Source organism: Macrotis lagotis, chromosome 3 (assembly GCF_037893015.1).
Source record: "Macrotis lagotis isolate mMagLag1 chromosome 3, bilby.v1.9.chrom.fasta, whole genome shotgun sequence".
Lineage (NCBI taxonomy): Eukaryota > Metazoa > Chordata > Mammalia > Peramelemorphia > Peramelidae > Macrotis > Macrotis lagotis.
This window is the reverse complement of record NC_133660.1, coordinates 163,849,199-163,864,883: the sequence shown is the minus strand read 5'-3', so window position 1 is coordinate 163,864,883 and position 15,685 is coordinate 163,849,199. Positions and strand designations below refer to the sequence as shown.

Here is a 15,685-nt window from a genome sequence, read left to right as displayed (position 1 = left end):
ATCTCCAGGAGCAACTTAGTAGACAAAATCCCTATTCTAGATCAAAATTTTAAAATAATTTCTCTTGTGATATTTGTAGATTACCTTTATCTGTCTACAGCCATGGAGCGTGGCATAGTCCCTAACCTTTGTCAGTCAGAACCCCTTTTAACAATGTAAATTATTTCCCCAATCTGGCATTTATTTATTATGAGGACCTTGTTTCCACTAACACTACTGATAAATTTTATATTGTTAAAAAAAGGCGAAGCTTATTAAAGAAAATTTAATGCCTACCATTAAAAAATAACACCCCCCCCAAAAAAAATTATAAAAAAGTTCATGAAGAGGCAATGGGATATAGCTGAAATTGTCTAGTTACATGGGATGTTACTAAGGAATGGAAAAGTCTTCAATATGAAGCATGTTTGCACGAGAAAGCATTAAAACCTTTCTACCTTCATATCAGACTTCAGATTTGGACAAATATGTTTGAAACAATAAAGTTACAGTAAATAATTAAATGGGAACAAGAATTCCCTTTTAAAGGAGTTTGGGGAAAAAAGGTAGTTTTCCACAAATACACTGAAATTCAACAAATGACAGCAGAGAAAAGCATTTCAGTGCACTGCACTGCTCTCTTTCTACTGAAAACACACTGATAAGAGTCCAGAACCCTAGATTCTAAGTCCATTTCTCTATTCAGTGATGCTTATGTAGATCGAATACATGTGTTTATTTAAGTACTATACCTAATGATTTCTTGTAATAAACAAATAGTAACTCATCCATATACAGCAGGTATGCCCAATTTTGAAAATTCAGATGTTAACTTAAAACCACTGAAATTCGTATTAACATGTTGGAAATACATGTCAACTACTACTACTACTACTACTACTACTCAAACTTAACTCTTAGATGTCAACTAGTTAATTTCATATAGAATTTTTACAAATAACTACAAAAAAAGATTCATATAACCACAAAATGAGGTAGAAAGTTGTATCTTTGTTTTGTAGAGGGAGAAGTAGCTGAGACCAAGGAATCTGGTCTCATAGAAAGTTAGCAAAAGAAAAGACATCAACTCCTGAATTCCAGTGTTTTGTTTAGCCTGAAGAACTTTTTGTGACTTAATTTTCTATTTCTAAAAATCTACCTTCTCCATGATCAAAAATTTTGAAACTTCTGACTCATAACTTTATTAAGCCAAACCATATAATACCTTTCTATGTTCTAGAATGAGGATAGTAATAGTAACTCTTAATACTTCAGGATTTATGGTTGACCTACCCCATATTACATTGCAGGACATATTCCTGAAAAATATGTAACTTTATGGGCATTAAATATATGGAAAATTGGTAAACAATAAATAATTGATAATCTCAATTAATCCTTATAAATGTACCTAGACTTAAAATATCATAATAGATAACCTTATTTTAAAATGTTTAACAAAAAGTACTGAGGTGCTAAAAGATGAGAGAAGAACATCTAAGAGGAAGCGATTCTGATAACAGGCTGGAGGGATATTTAACTTTTCTAACATTTTAGCGAGGACCTGTCCTTGATTCAGCCTCTCCTCCTAAAGCCTTCTGAGAGCAACTATGTAGAAAACAGGGCAAAAGGGATTGGAGTACCACAGTTCATTTTGATCTATTTTCTTTTCTTTTGTTCCCCATGGAAAGATTTTTTTTAATATTTTCTTTGTGAGTACAAACATATTATTCAAGGAAATAGCTTCTAAGGGGAATATGAAATAATTAAAAGGTTACAACAGTTTTAGGGTCAGAGGGTGGCAGTAATCTTGAGACAAAGAACACTAGGTGCGAGTATAAAATAAAGAGCAAGTCCATGCTTTGAACCTAGTGCTAGGCATGAGGGCTTAGAAAGCTAATCTTGGAGCTACATTTGGTGGTAATAGAGATGAGGCTAGAGTGATATTCTCTCATTAATGCAAATAAATAAGTTATTTGGGTTAATAAACTCCTCTTTTAAAAATGCAAATATCCTCAGAGAAGGCTGAACCTCTCAGTGATTCTCCCTCTTCTTTCCCCTTGACCCCATAATCAGATTGAGTATTAACTCAGTTAAGCAGCAGGAAATTTTGAATTTTGCTCTAAGAAAACAGGAAAGGAAGGGATAATTTATGTTCTAAAAGGAAAGGAAAGGCAGCCTTCTTAAAAGAAGTTAGGTTGTCTCAGATCAAAAGAGCATGGGAGTTCTAGATATCCAAGGACAGAGTGGGGAAGGTTGCCAGGAGAGATAAAGGGTAGAGAAATGAAATTGGGAGAGGCACCAAAAATAAACTTTGCAATTTGTCCTTAAGATAGCCTATATGCTCTTGAAAATTAGTAAGCTAAAATGGGATTTACCAGTCATATTTAAAGAAACAATCTAGAACACACTACAAATGGCACTAGAAACAAAACTTTAGATAACTTACTATTATCTTCTGGTTCTTCCTGAACCATAATTCTTCAGTTATAGGGGTAGGTAATGAAAAAATGAAGTCTTTGGTTACTTAATGTGCTGGCTTTCAGAGTGTAACCTACATAACAATAATTTTGCCTAGAATAATAACAGCAATCACTACTAGTTTTTCTAAAATACAAACACATAAATATAATGACCGTCTTATACATAAACAAAATAACTAAAGAATAAAATTTGGGGGGAGGGGGGGAACTGACATTTGTTTTATAAGCTAAACATATCATCTTAGACTGACTATGGTATTTACTAAGAATTGAGTCATATTTTGCATAGTTGAGTTTCCAGGGACATATATACTTTTCACCACTATACTATCCAAAGCAATGGAAAAACAAACCATATTGTAACATGGTTCTATTTTACATTTAAAGACCAACAAATGAAACTTTCTATACAAGAATGGTGAATTATTTCCAAAAATCACAAATAATATGCAAATTATTAACTAAACTTACGTAAGAATCTACACACTCAATGAGGTTTTTACAAATAACCAATTTTGCTGATATTAAAAAAATAATATGGCTCAGAACTGATGGGAGTTACAGAATAATTGTCATTTTGAGCATTTCCTTTAGACTAACCTATACATAAAGGCATCTCTGACATTTGCAGTTTCTAGTAACATGGCCACTCAAATTCATAGTCTGCAAAAAAGAGTAACCCAGTTACACTGGGGGAACTAATGAAAACCAAAGCACGAAAACCTAACTGTTCAAGGCATAATTGGCTCATGGTAGGGCCAGCATATTAAGCATTCATGGGTTCTTTTCCAGATACACATTGAAAGTCTAAGAGTGCACATTCCCAGAGAATCTCTTTAAGCAAATGACACACTTCTCCATTTAATTAAAAAGAGAATTAGAAAGGCTTAAAAAGGACACTATACTCAACACTACTATCCATACCATCCAAGTTCTTGAGATTCTATTAAAATATCCTACATCTTTTTGAGGGTTGATTAAAAGAAAGAGTAAAGGTAGGAAGAAATAAATAATTATGTGTGTGTGTATATACATATACATATATATATATATGTATGTACATATATAGACAGATATTATGTGTGTGTGTGTGTGTGTATCATCAGATTCAGCTCTTTTTACAAGATATGCATGATACACATGCAAGATATAGCACCACATTAAGAGAGAGAGAGCATTCTACTGCATCATCTACACAACCATCCTACCTTTCCTCTGGTTTTACACCCTGAAGCAGATAAAATATTCATCACACAACTTTCTTTTACACTAAACCCAATAAGGAATATTACAGTGTTGTTTTGAATAGCATAACATTTTAATTGCACTATTCAAAGGGCAGCAGAACATACCCTGGATACAAGCTAATTGAGGTGAAACATGTGATTGGACTCTGCAATTTGAACTTTTCAGAAGAAAGTTAATTGTTCTTTTTAAATTGTTATTATTATTTTGGGCACCAAAGGTAAACAATTCTCAGGAAAAAAATAACAGAACTATCCAGACAGTTCCTGATGTTAGATATAAGATAACATCCAACCATTTTAAAGAATACAGTACTGTGGAAAAAATACACAGAACAATTAAAAAATACAGATGTATAACTTAATAAAATTGGTATTTAAAAGATTTAATACAAGGAGGAAGGTATTTTGTAGTGGTACCAATTCTTAATACAAAGTATTAATCAGAGTATATTTTTCAAAATTATTCACATTATTGCTCGATACCACAGCTGTATGGAACAAGTTCTTAACATACAATAAAATTTGTATAATTCCAGGCTTATTAAAAAAAAACCCTTACATATACATCACTGTAATTTTTTTAAAAAATTAAATGCATGAAGGTATGTACAACCAAAAGAAAAAAATGGTATCAAGAACAGAACTGGACTGACTCAAGAATAGGTCACATCCCCATTTTTAAAAAAACTTAAAACAATTGCGCAGAAAATTAAATTGCTCTAATGGATCAAAATTTTTAAAAGAACCACTATGTACACACTTCTCCATATCTTAAGTTTTCACTATTGTTTTGTATACCCTATTTTGAATAACCTTTGTAGATTAGGTAATGGTCTATATTTGTCTTCATTATTCAATTTTCTCAATACTGTTTTTTAAGATTATTCAATCAATTATGGAAAATATGTTCCTTAGACAAGTTCTTAATAAAAATTAATATTTCTGCACCTTGGTATACATGATTTGGTAAACAATAAAAAAATCCAAGTAAAGCTATCATTAAATTTATAACTGTGAATAAAGATATATGTAGATTGTGATGCTATGTTTTTCTGTGATCCTGAGCTCTAGTAACCATTAGATGCATGCATACCTTTAATCAATTCTCCTATTCTAGACAAAATAATTCAATGTCTGTTTTAACAACATTGAAAGTAGAATATTTTTAGAACTATTTGATATGATTTATCCATGAATGCACACAGATATTCCTACTCAGAATAAGGTTGAGGATAGGGAACTGGATTTGGGAAATGGGGATTTTTAAGTCCCAAAGTGACTAATACAAAAAATTCATTATTTCAAAAGGGATACCTTGATTAAATTAAGAAATAAAAAATATAAAATAAAGTCTATACACTGGGAATGATACACAAAGAGTCACAAAAAAGTGTGTTTATGTTAAAAGGAATTTACAATGAAGGGATCATGAACCTTGGATTAAAAATAAAAAAAGCCTGGTACACTTTTAGGCTATGTTCAAATGTATTTTTTTTTGATAATACAAAAAGTAATCTTTGAAAATCAGAATACATTAACAGAAAAAGCACAATAACTTAATTGTTTAACATCTGTATGAAATAACTGTTGCAAAGTCTGACAAAAATGCACACTTAGAACATGCGGTTATTAAAAAAAAAACAACACCACAAGATTCTGTAGAACCAATGCTATGTCACCACCAGGAGAGCACCAAGCAAGGCACCATTGGAAAGACAACATACTTGGATAAGTCTCTATAAATAAAGCAAATGCTAATCTGGTCGAAAAATCGGTGTCTTTGGTAAAAATTCTATGAGGATGACCTGTCAAAAAAAAAAAAAGACAAAATTAAAAAAATTTAGCCATGATAAAATGTTAGCACTTTTCCATCAGTTAAAAAGTTTGCTAAGAATACAACAATCAGAATGCATCAATCACAAACACACCTATTACTACTACTTGACATTGAAATAGACTTTCTCTTGGAAATTCTGATGGTTTAGAAATGCTACCATAAAAAAAATTATCCTTATAAATTTTCTATCTTTAGCAAGCATGGCTTATTTTGCTTTTTGTAATTTATGAAATGAAGGGTCAGAGAAGCAAGTGGTCAAACTAAGGTGTGAGGGAATGGTCCAGGTAGAAAAGTATTCCTTTATAGTCCTGATTCCATTCACTATATTCTTGATCAAAGTAAGAATAATTCCCTTTGCCCCAATTTCAATTAAAACAAGGCTAGAATTTTTCAGAACTATAACTAGAAAATTTTGGCTAGTAGTTGGAAGACAGTAAACTAAAGCACAGAAAATATTCAGAGTGCAGATTTCTAATCTCCAATGGTTCACCACAGATCAGCATGGCTAAGCATCAAGTCCTATTCCTTTGACTTCACTTATTCAAAAGTTGATAATAAGATCCTTGAACCTCAAGTCAGGTTTAGTGCGATTCTTCAATCCTTTCCAAAATCAGTTTTCTGACTTAGTATTCAATGTCCTCTTGCCTTAGGGCTCAGCTGCACTTCCATTCTGTTAATTACATTTACCCTCTCAGATTTTGCCACCTTGCTAGTCCCTGGAATGAGGAAGGAACTTCTCTACTACTTCACCCAATATTCCTCTCCTGCTTCCAGTTACCCTGCACTGAATTTACACATACCTCCTTTGCCTCTCTCCTGTAGATTCTCTATGACTCCAAATCTTTGAGAGTTGTATCCTTACTCCAATGCATTTCTTCCAAGATGTTTGATTTGATTGAAACATATTCATTAAATCATTAGTTGCTAAGGTTGGTTTTATCTTTTGGTGAAAGTATGTCTTTCTATCTATTTGTCTGAGTTGACTTGTTTTCATTATCAATTATGTAATCTTGATGGAAGATATCATCTTAGAGTGCAGACCATTTACATCACTCAGGTCCCTCAGATGGCCAAATTCGAATTCTGTACCTTTTTGGAGGAAGCAAGGTGGCACACTGGATAGAATGCTAGGCCTGGAATCAGAAGATCTGAGTTCAAATCTAGCCTGAGACACTTACTAGTTGTGTGACCCTGAGCAAATCACTTAACTAGTTTGCATCAGTTTCCACAACTGTCAAATGAAGATAATAACAGTAACTCCCTCACATAAGGAAATTTATGAAGACCAAATAAGATATTTGTCAAAAGCACTTAGCACACAGTGCCTGACAAACAGCAGACATTCTAAATACGGTTATTCCCTTCCCCCTTACTTTATCCTGTTCAGAGTTGGTTACTTCTCTTTCATTAAGAGTTCCTCAGGGTGGCTAGGTGGCACAGTGGATGGAGTACCGGTCCTGGAGTCAGGAGTACCTGAGTTCAAATCCGGCTTCAAACACTTAATAATCATCTAGCTGTGTGACCTTGGGCAAGCCACTTAACCTATTTGCCTGGCAAAAACCTTAAAAAAAAAAAGAGTTCCTCACTAAATTCCTGCTCCCTCTTATGGTAAATGTGCTTTCTTCCTTGCTCTTTAACAAATTACCACTTAAGGCTTGAGGTAAGAACCTACACAAATCTTATCATTACTACTTTATCATAGCAAAAAGACTTTAAACCAGTAACGGTTATTCCTTCATCTGGAGTAAGTCATAAAATAAATGACAGAACCAAGACTAGAACCCAGAACTCCTACCATTTGAATACAGTATATTAGACTAAGATGTTCATTAGGAACTGTTTGCTTTTATCTCAACAATTATGAACCTATGATAGTGAGAAGGAAAAAAGATTTGGGGAACTAGTAGAGAAAGAACACGCAAGTCACAAATAATAAAGATAGAATATATACTTAAGAGCTTTGAAAAGAAGTCACAAGTCTCAGATAGTCCTAAGGTTTAAATTTATATAAATTTAGAATTCTTCACATTTTAACCAAGAATTTTAATAATGATGATGATTCAAATAATATAATTATTACCTCTCTCCAAAGAATAACAATAAAGTAGAAGGAAAGGACAAGAGACAAGGAATACAGGTATAGATCTACCACTTAAAAGATACTCTAAATTTCTTTACCTATAAATATCAGAAACTAAGCTGGATTATCTCTTTAAGATTATCATTTAATTCTAAAAAATAATATTTAACATCTCTTCTCAAATATTAAAGATAATGAATTTTAACTATGGGTTTTTCCAGATGCAAAATTCTGTAGCATCTGAACAAGCTCCCAATAGACTAAATTCCACAAGGGCATCATCTTACTTCAGGCAGTTAAATTAAGCAACTCATCAAGGATTTCTGATTTCCTCAGTCAACAAAGATTTCAAACCCAACTACAGTTTAATAGCTAAGTCTTAGAGAGCTGTCTAAAGCTCAGAGAAGTAAATTAGGTTGCCCGTGGTCACAGAGCTAATAAATATCAGAAATACAATCTGAAATCAGGTCATCTTGACTCTACTAGTCCAATACTAAAGTTATTTTATTATGTTGTCTCTAATTTCAACAACTATTTAAAAGGTCTACTATCTCTATCAAAGGCACTGTGCTAGGTGCTAGGTTGGTATTTGGTCCTCATTTAACAAGCTTTTGTAAAGATACATGTCAAAGTAGAATGCTAAAATAGAAACTGTTCAAATCTAATGTTACCGGGATACCATACACATTATGAAATTTAGTATTATGTACTACATATATCTGGTCATATTCTTTGGCATTACTAATTTTTTGAAAAAAACATTTTATGAATATGGTCTCATTACTCTGTCATGTAGTTACTATACTCCAAAGAACTGTTTATCTCACCTATATATGTTTTCTCTCCACGAACAAAAGTTGTAAGCCCTTTATGAATTAATAAATGGTTTAATGAATTGCTATGATCCACCCTCACTACCCAGATCAAGTATCATTTGGTATCAAATCTCAAATCATAAGCTTCTCCAAAATAAAGGCTATCCTCCCACAACAGATAAAAAGAGGCAATATTCAAAACCATTCAAGACTGTAAGAGGACTTCCACAAATCATTCTTTACTGGCAATTTTTCGAACACTTGTTATATTTATGCCACAAAGGATCAGAGTTACAATTAAACTCCAATGATCAAGCACTACCATTTCAAGACGAACTAGAAGACTTAAGTTAGGTTTTCCCTAGCAGGCCTCTAAGTATTCAAAATATGACTTGAGTTCTACTTTCTTCTAACTGAAAGTATTACTCAAAATTACCTTAAGTAAAATACTTAGCAAAAGAAGTATGTATTCAATAGATAAAAAGCAGTATCTTTATGAAGCACTTCATAAAAAAACATCAGACTATCAGAAATTATTTTTGCCCCTTCCAACTCTTAAAATTATAAAAATCCCTTTGCTGAAAAAAGCAAAAGTTACTAAAATTTTTAAATTTATTCTTCTCATAGGTAACTTACATGTTATTACAAAGTACAATTTAGTTAACCTTTAATTGATCTAAATAAAAAGTGCATTTGTGCATAGAATACAGAAATAGCTGAAGAGAATGTTAAAATGCCATAAAAAGAAACAATGTCAATGATCAATATATTCATTAAACAGATGAATTTCATACGCATAAAACTTGAAAAGCAGTTTAGACTTCTGATTTCTCTAAAGAAAATTTAAGAATGAAAAGAAAATCAAAGCTTAAGTTTTCTGGTTTGTCAATATATTAAATATTTCTATATCCTCCAAGCAACATTCTGTAACCTACACTCAAACTATCCTCCTGATCAAAAAGTAAATAAATAAAAATTATCTAGGCAAAGTATTGTAAGGTTTAAAAAAAACATATAGAACTAGCATTTTCACAGGTCAAGCTCAAAACAATTTCTTCAGATGTGCTTTTTTTTAATGGTTATAAGAGAAGTATCATGTGTCTTTCTCATCATCATAAATTAACATGTTTGATATAATAGATAATGATACGAAAAATCTACATTATTCGGTTCACTGAATAGAGCTATTCTATGAAAAAAAAGAAGCATTTTTAAAAAGGTCTTTTATGTTTCAGGCTAGAAATAGGATTTGATAGTATGAAAATGGAAGAAAGGGGAAATGCTAACAGAGAAAAGATGATTTTAGGATAATTTCCAACTATTTAAACACTGTTTTAATCAATCTTTTTATAAGCTATCTATGATGGTTGCATTGTTTCAAAGAATAGACAAAATATCATGCAATAAAAGACCATAGATATGTTAGAAGTACTGTGCCAGGTACTTCATGAAGGTTAGTCTTTATTTTCAGCAATTAACCCTTTCATAGACCTTTCATTTCTATTCATAAACTTACACATAAAGCACCCAGTTTTCAATAGTGTCAATACCCCAATTTTCTTATGTTGCCCTTAGATTCTTCAGAAAAATAAAAAAAATTCAAACAAATCAAGCCACCAATGGCCAAGTTAAATTCCATACAAAATTATTCTAAAAACTTTATAACTGCTAGAGCATATATTATTTAAAGAATAAATACAGGAAGACCTTTCTTTTGCTTACGTTTAAGATGAACTTTAAAAGTAATGTTTTAGGAACCCAGTGAAAGATACTTTGAAGACTGCTGAGGTATGGGCAGTTAAAATCTAAAAAGGCTAAAGGTTTCTTAAGCTCCAGCAGCTCAGCTGAAAGGTCTTCTTCCAAACTTGGAGACTTGATTAGCATTATATAAAAAAGCCATATCTGACTTGCTGCGTAACCAAAGTTGTGGTTATTCTTTATACAGCATCTAAAATTTCACACTCCATCAACACACGTTCAGGCTATTTTATTTTGGCAATTAATTTATTATTTTTCAGAACACAGTGAAGCCTTGTTTTCAAGTCATTCATAACTTTATAAATCAGTCTTGCACATGAAACCATGCATCTGTGAACCGTAGAAAATCCTTGCACTCAGGAGATTAAGCTCCTGACACCTTTGCTGATTAATAATCATGAAAAGAATAAGATCAGAAGCAAAATAAATGATCATTTAATAGAGAAACTCACAAAACAGCCCTTTAACTTACATATTCCATCATGTTATTCGTTTCACATTTCCTTTTGCTCAGTCTCCAGTGCAAGCACAACTAGACAAGAACGAGAGTAAAAGAAGAAAAATGAGCTCTATTTTATTGCAGCACACAGAGTAACCCATTTGTCCACCTTTCATATTTTTAGTTCAACAAAAGCATCTGTTTCCATACTGTGCAATTCAGACTCCATCAGTACGAAGCTGCTCCCTGCGGCACTCACCTTGTGGTATAACCTATTGTTTTCCCATTCTAATAACTTCTCAATCGATCTTCGTGTCTGGAAGACAAATGAGAAAAAAACTTTACTCTTGACTGGTTTTAGAAAAACTTTCTTTTGCAGCTGCTTTTTGTGTGAAAAAGGGAGAGATACAGGACAGTGACTAAGTACAGGGTGGTCTATAACACTATCAAAAAACTGCTTTTGGTGATAAACAGTAACAGAAAGGGTCTTTTCTATTAAAAAGCTAGTCTTTATTTCAGCATGAATGTCAAGTGTTTTTAACTGCTTCAAACTTAATGGCCTCTAAATTAAAAAAAAATACCAGAATGATTAACATTGTTGTCCACCAAGTAATACATTTTAATAAATTTTTTAAATGTCTATTTTAAAGATTTAAATAACAAAAAAATTCATGTTGAAATAAGAACATTAATATGAAATAAGACCTGTCTAACTATCAGCTTAAAATTAGCAATTAGTGAAAATTAGTAAAATGTCATAAAAATCACTATCAATATACAATATACTTACATTAAATTTTGTCTAATAAAGGACTTAAACTTGACTTTCAAAAGATAACCTTTAAATTTTTGCTTTTGAGGGGAGAGAGATCTGTTGATAAAATAACTTCTTTTGAAAATTCTTTTTTTATTTTCATATCCAAAGTTCAAACTCAGGCCCGAAAACATATTCAGAAACTCTTCACTCATAAAACAGTTTAGAAATTCACTTGACATTTATAGCTATTTTGCTCCTATCACAGATACCAAGTAGCCCTAAATGTGACCTGCTTAGGAGTATGAATAAAAGAGAGGATAATTCATGATGCCAGGTGTTAAGATGAGCCTGACACAGCTGCAGGTGCAAAAGGACAGAGAACTGCAGCAAGAATCAACTGCAACTAAGTGCAGCTGCAGTTTCTTTACAAGGCATGGGGGGAAAAGCATCTTGCAGTTAATACTCCAGAACAACTGAGATGCTGTAAGAAAAAATAAATATAAAGATATCAAACAAAAACGATTTGTAAAGAAAAAAAATGTTAGAATCAAAGTGTTTTACATTTACATCTCTAATATTTTACAATGCAAAATTAATATTTAAAGCATCTAATGCCAATCTGGATGCCATACTACATTTTCCATTTTAAATGTGCTTAAGACTTCACTATAGTTACATGAATGCCAATTATAATTCATCATTATCTATGAATTGCCACTACTGGCTTAAGTTCCCTTAAATTATGCCCATAAAAGCAGAAACTCAAAGTAACTTTCTAGGTAGTAGTGTGTCAATGACTAATTTATTGCATTACTTTTTTTAACATAGTCTTTTGGGTAAGAATTTTAAAAAAAACAGTGCCCTTGTTAACAATGATCAGCAGACCTCACTTGTTTCTTTGTAAAGATAGCCTTTTAGAGACTGCTCTCCTTTTAAATGAAAATAGGGCAGCAGTTATGGTCACACTTTTTGTTAATTTAGTTGCCAGTCAGCTCCAAATCAAAAGAAAATAAGGCTGCAGAGTGTAATTAACATTCAGTTCAGTCGTTTTGTCCCTTGTCTAGCCCCCAAGCTTTGTTAAAATTGCCATCTGAATGCTGAAGGCTGTAGGGAAATCGATTTGATTCTAATCGCACCATGAAAAGAACATGATCTAACTGCTTTCAGCCCTCCGTAAATCTGTACTAGGTCTTTAGCACAATGCAACTTCCAATTTAAAAAGCACTGAATGTCTCGTCAATGACTTTGTGAAGAAAAAAGAACAAGGAGCAGACATAAAAATTCCAATAGTTGTTTAAGCATTAAAGTTCATTTGCATCACAGCGAACCTGAAAAGGGCTGACCTCTCAAACCGCCTCTCAGGTCTATGAAGTTGTAGCCTTGACAAGCTCACATTGACAGAGCTCATTGACTCTGAAAGGCTACTCTATCAATGGTGAAAAATGGCAATAGGTTCTACTCTGAGCAGGCATCTGCCTGCCCACCCGCTGCTAAACCAATGGCAAAACTGATTCAAAACCTGAATCTACCTTGTAATCTTCCTTTCTAGGACTTTTTAATAATAGATTAAGATTACTATACAATTTGAGGTTTTAATTTTACTAGTGGTTTGAAAAAAGAGGAGAGGAGATGAATGGAAAGAAAATCAGGCTCTCCAAGACTGCCCTTTACACCTCATTTTAAAAAATGAGACCCTAAGTACTAACAAATTAATATGCTGTGAATATTGAGTATTAAAATGAAAAATGTAGCAATAACTATAAATGTGCCCACATAAACACTATATTTGCCTAGTAATAGGGCTTTAATTAGTATGATTTTATGAATCCATAAAGATTTCTGATATTTTTAGCATTTACTATAAATAATATGAAATCTCCCTATAGTTGATAATGATTCTATAACACAATCTGCAAACTTCAACTAATTTACATAGGAATTATCTCTACTTACTATGTTTCTCAATAAAACTTTAATAATACATTTTACTACTGTGAATATACTTTGGAATTGCCTAACCTTTTTAAATCATACATTCTGCTGCTCTTTACCAAAATCTGAATGAAAATTTGAATGCGATACATTTCTGAAACTTCAGATTGGAGTAAAAGCTATGAACCAAGACTGCAGGATCCATCCTCTATAGCAAGACTTTTCCTTCTTGACAGGTGAAAAAAAAGCACTTGCACGTGCAGCTTAATTAATCACTGCACTTGACATCTCAATGATTTACAGTGAGGAGCAGGTGAGGACATACAAAACCAGAAAAGAACCCTTGATTTGAGTGGAACATTTCTAGCACACTAAGATGACAAGCATATAGATACTAAGCAGTAGTATTAAAAAAAAAAAAAACCCTAACCCTGTAGGAACAAATTATTTGTTAGTAACAACAAAAGCTCAAATTAAAAGAAAAAAAGGCTTTAGTTACTAAGAACATTTGTTAATACTCTACAATTATTTTGGTTCACAAAATCAAAATATAGTTTTAAGAACAAATACAATGTCAATTTAGCAGACACTGGAAAAATATACCATTTTATCACTCCCATGACAGCTGTATTTAATTAAATGCCTTTAATCACTGTAAGAAAGCAGATCTTAATTGCATTCAAAAAAATTATGTGTTTATGTTCATGGGTTTGTCATATATATTTAATCTAATAAAATGTATTGCAATACTGCCAAATTTTGAGATTTTTCCATCACCGAAGGAAGTAAATGAAATGTAGATATAGAAAATTTTCCTTGGCTTTTGATTATATTCATCTTATCCCCAATCAAATGAATATACATCTGAAAAAAAATTTGTCTAGGATCTATCAATGATATGAAACCTTAACCACTAGTGAAACATTGGTCTTTTATGTTCTAGTCCAGTGGATTTCTAAAAATGTCATTTTAATTTTTTTAAAAAGAAGTGAATTTAGTGCTTAAGAAAAGCAACAGATTGATAGTCCTGGGAACTAAAATCCTCTATTTAACTGCAAGAACAGTGGAAAAGGCAGTGCAAGCTTCAGTGTAAGCTTCCCCACCGTGCTCCACCAGTCTAGTGCCTTAATCCTTTTCTATGCTCACCCCTGAGGGGTGAGAGGACAGGTTAGCAGTTTTTAGCATTGAATCTCTAGCCATTCTGCTTAGATGACCAACAAGAAAGTTAATTTTATCATGGGTTCTTGTCCTTTACAAAATGGACCAAGACCACCAACTCACTCAATAAAGACCAAATAACCTTCCAGTGGTAACAATATTATGCTTGAAAATAGCATGAACAGATATTCTTAGAAGCAGAAGGCTCCACCACATGAATGGCCAACATCTAGCACATAAAAGACCTATTTTATTTTTTTTCACTCTACCTCCTTACTAATTTTTATTTTACTAATCAATAAACTAATTAACTCAATTATTATTAATACAGAAGCAAGCAGTAGTATGTATAACTAAAATCCACAAGATAAATAATCTTTAGCCAGCATCTGAATCTTTCCCAACACTACTAAACAAGTCTTGATTATAGGGTGGGAATTTTAGCTTCCTAACTGTCTTCATTTTTAACTTCTCATTTTCTAGTGTGTTGGGGAACAGAAATCCAAAGATGAAGGACTTGAGAAAAGAAGAACTTACTGTCATGTGGTGCATAAATCATATAATCAGATCATTAATAACCAGAAATTAAAACCATAAAGGTTATTTCTTTCATATATTTTAATAAATGTCCTTAGTTCTGATTTTTCTAAAGAGCAGATTATTTCTTAGGAATATGACACCATCCCTACTGTTTACTACTGATTAACAAACAAAAAAACAAACCTTGCCAGTTTTTAACCTAACCTGCTATAATATACTTTAATTTCACTAATAATATTACTCCTGTCAAACTGCCTTAATGATTCACCTAATAATGTTGTCTTCTCAGAGGAACAACAGAAGATATTAACTGGGCTATGTTTATAAACCATGCCTTTGGAGAGATGGCCTTGCTCAAGACCACCAAGCTAATAAGTATCCAAGGTCATATGTGAACTCGGGTCCTCGACTCCAGACTGTGCATTCAGAAATGAGCTGCCTGACTAAATTAGTATTGTTGCAAAAACTACCCAATTTGAGAGTGAGTTTCAATGTGATGGAAGTTTGCTTTGTGTTTCTAACTGACTAATTCATAAGTATTAAGCAAGGCTTGGGTTTGAGTTTTTTTAATTGTCACTATAAATAAGGATTCCCCCCCCTTTTATTGCTAATAAATGAAAACATAATGATTATATGACTTAATTTTGCATCTTATAACCT

At 32.4% G+C, this 15,685-nt stretch overlaps 1 protein-coding gene across 1 annotated transcript in view; it reads right to left on the bottom strand.

The window, feature by feature from the left end:
• Positions 1-4,720: 4,720 nt before the first annotated feature.
• Positions 4,721-15,685, bottom strand: part of CHIC2 (cysteine rich hydrophobic domain 2) — a 40,802-nt gene continuing 29,837 nt past the window's right edge. Inside the window, exons 4-6 of the mRNA XM_074229419.1 lie at positions 10,898-10,954; positions 10,672-10,731; positions 4,721-5,514 (exon numbers count right to left, since the gene is read on the bottom strand). Of these exons, the coding sequence (XP_074085520.1) occupies positions 5,464-5,514; positions 10,672-10,731; positions 10,898-10,954 (168 nt within the window). The 3' untranslated portion in view covers positions 4,721-5,463. The remainder of the gene's footprint in view (positions 5,515-10,671; positions 10,732-10,897; positions 10,955-15,685) is intronic.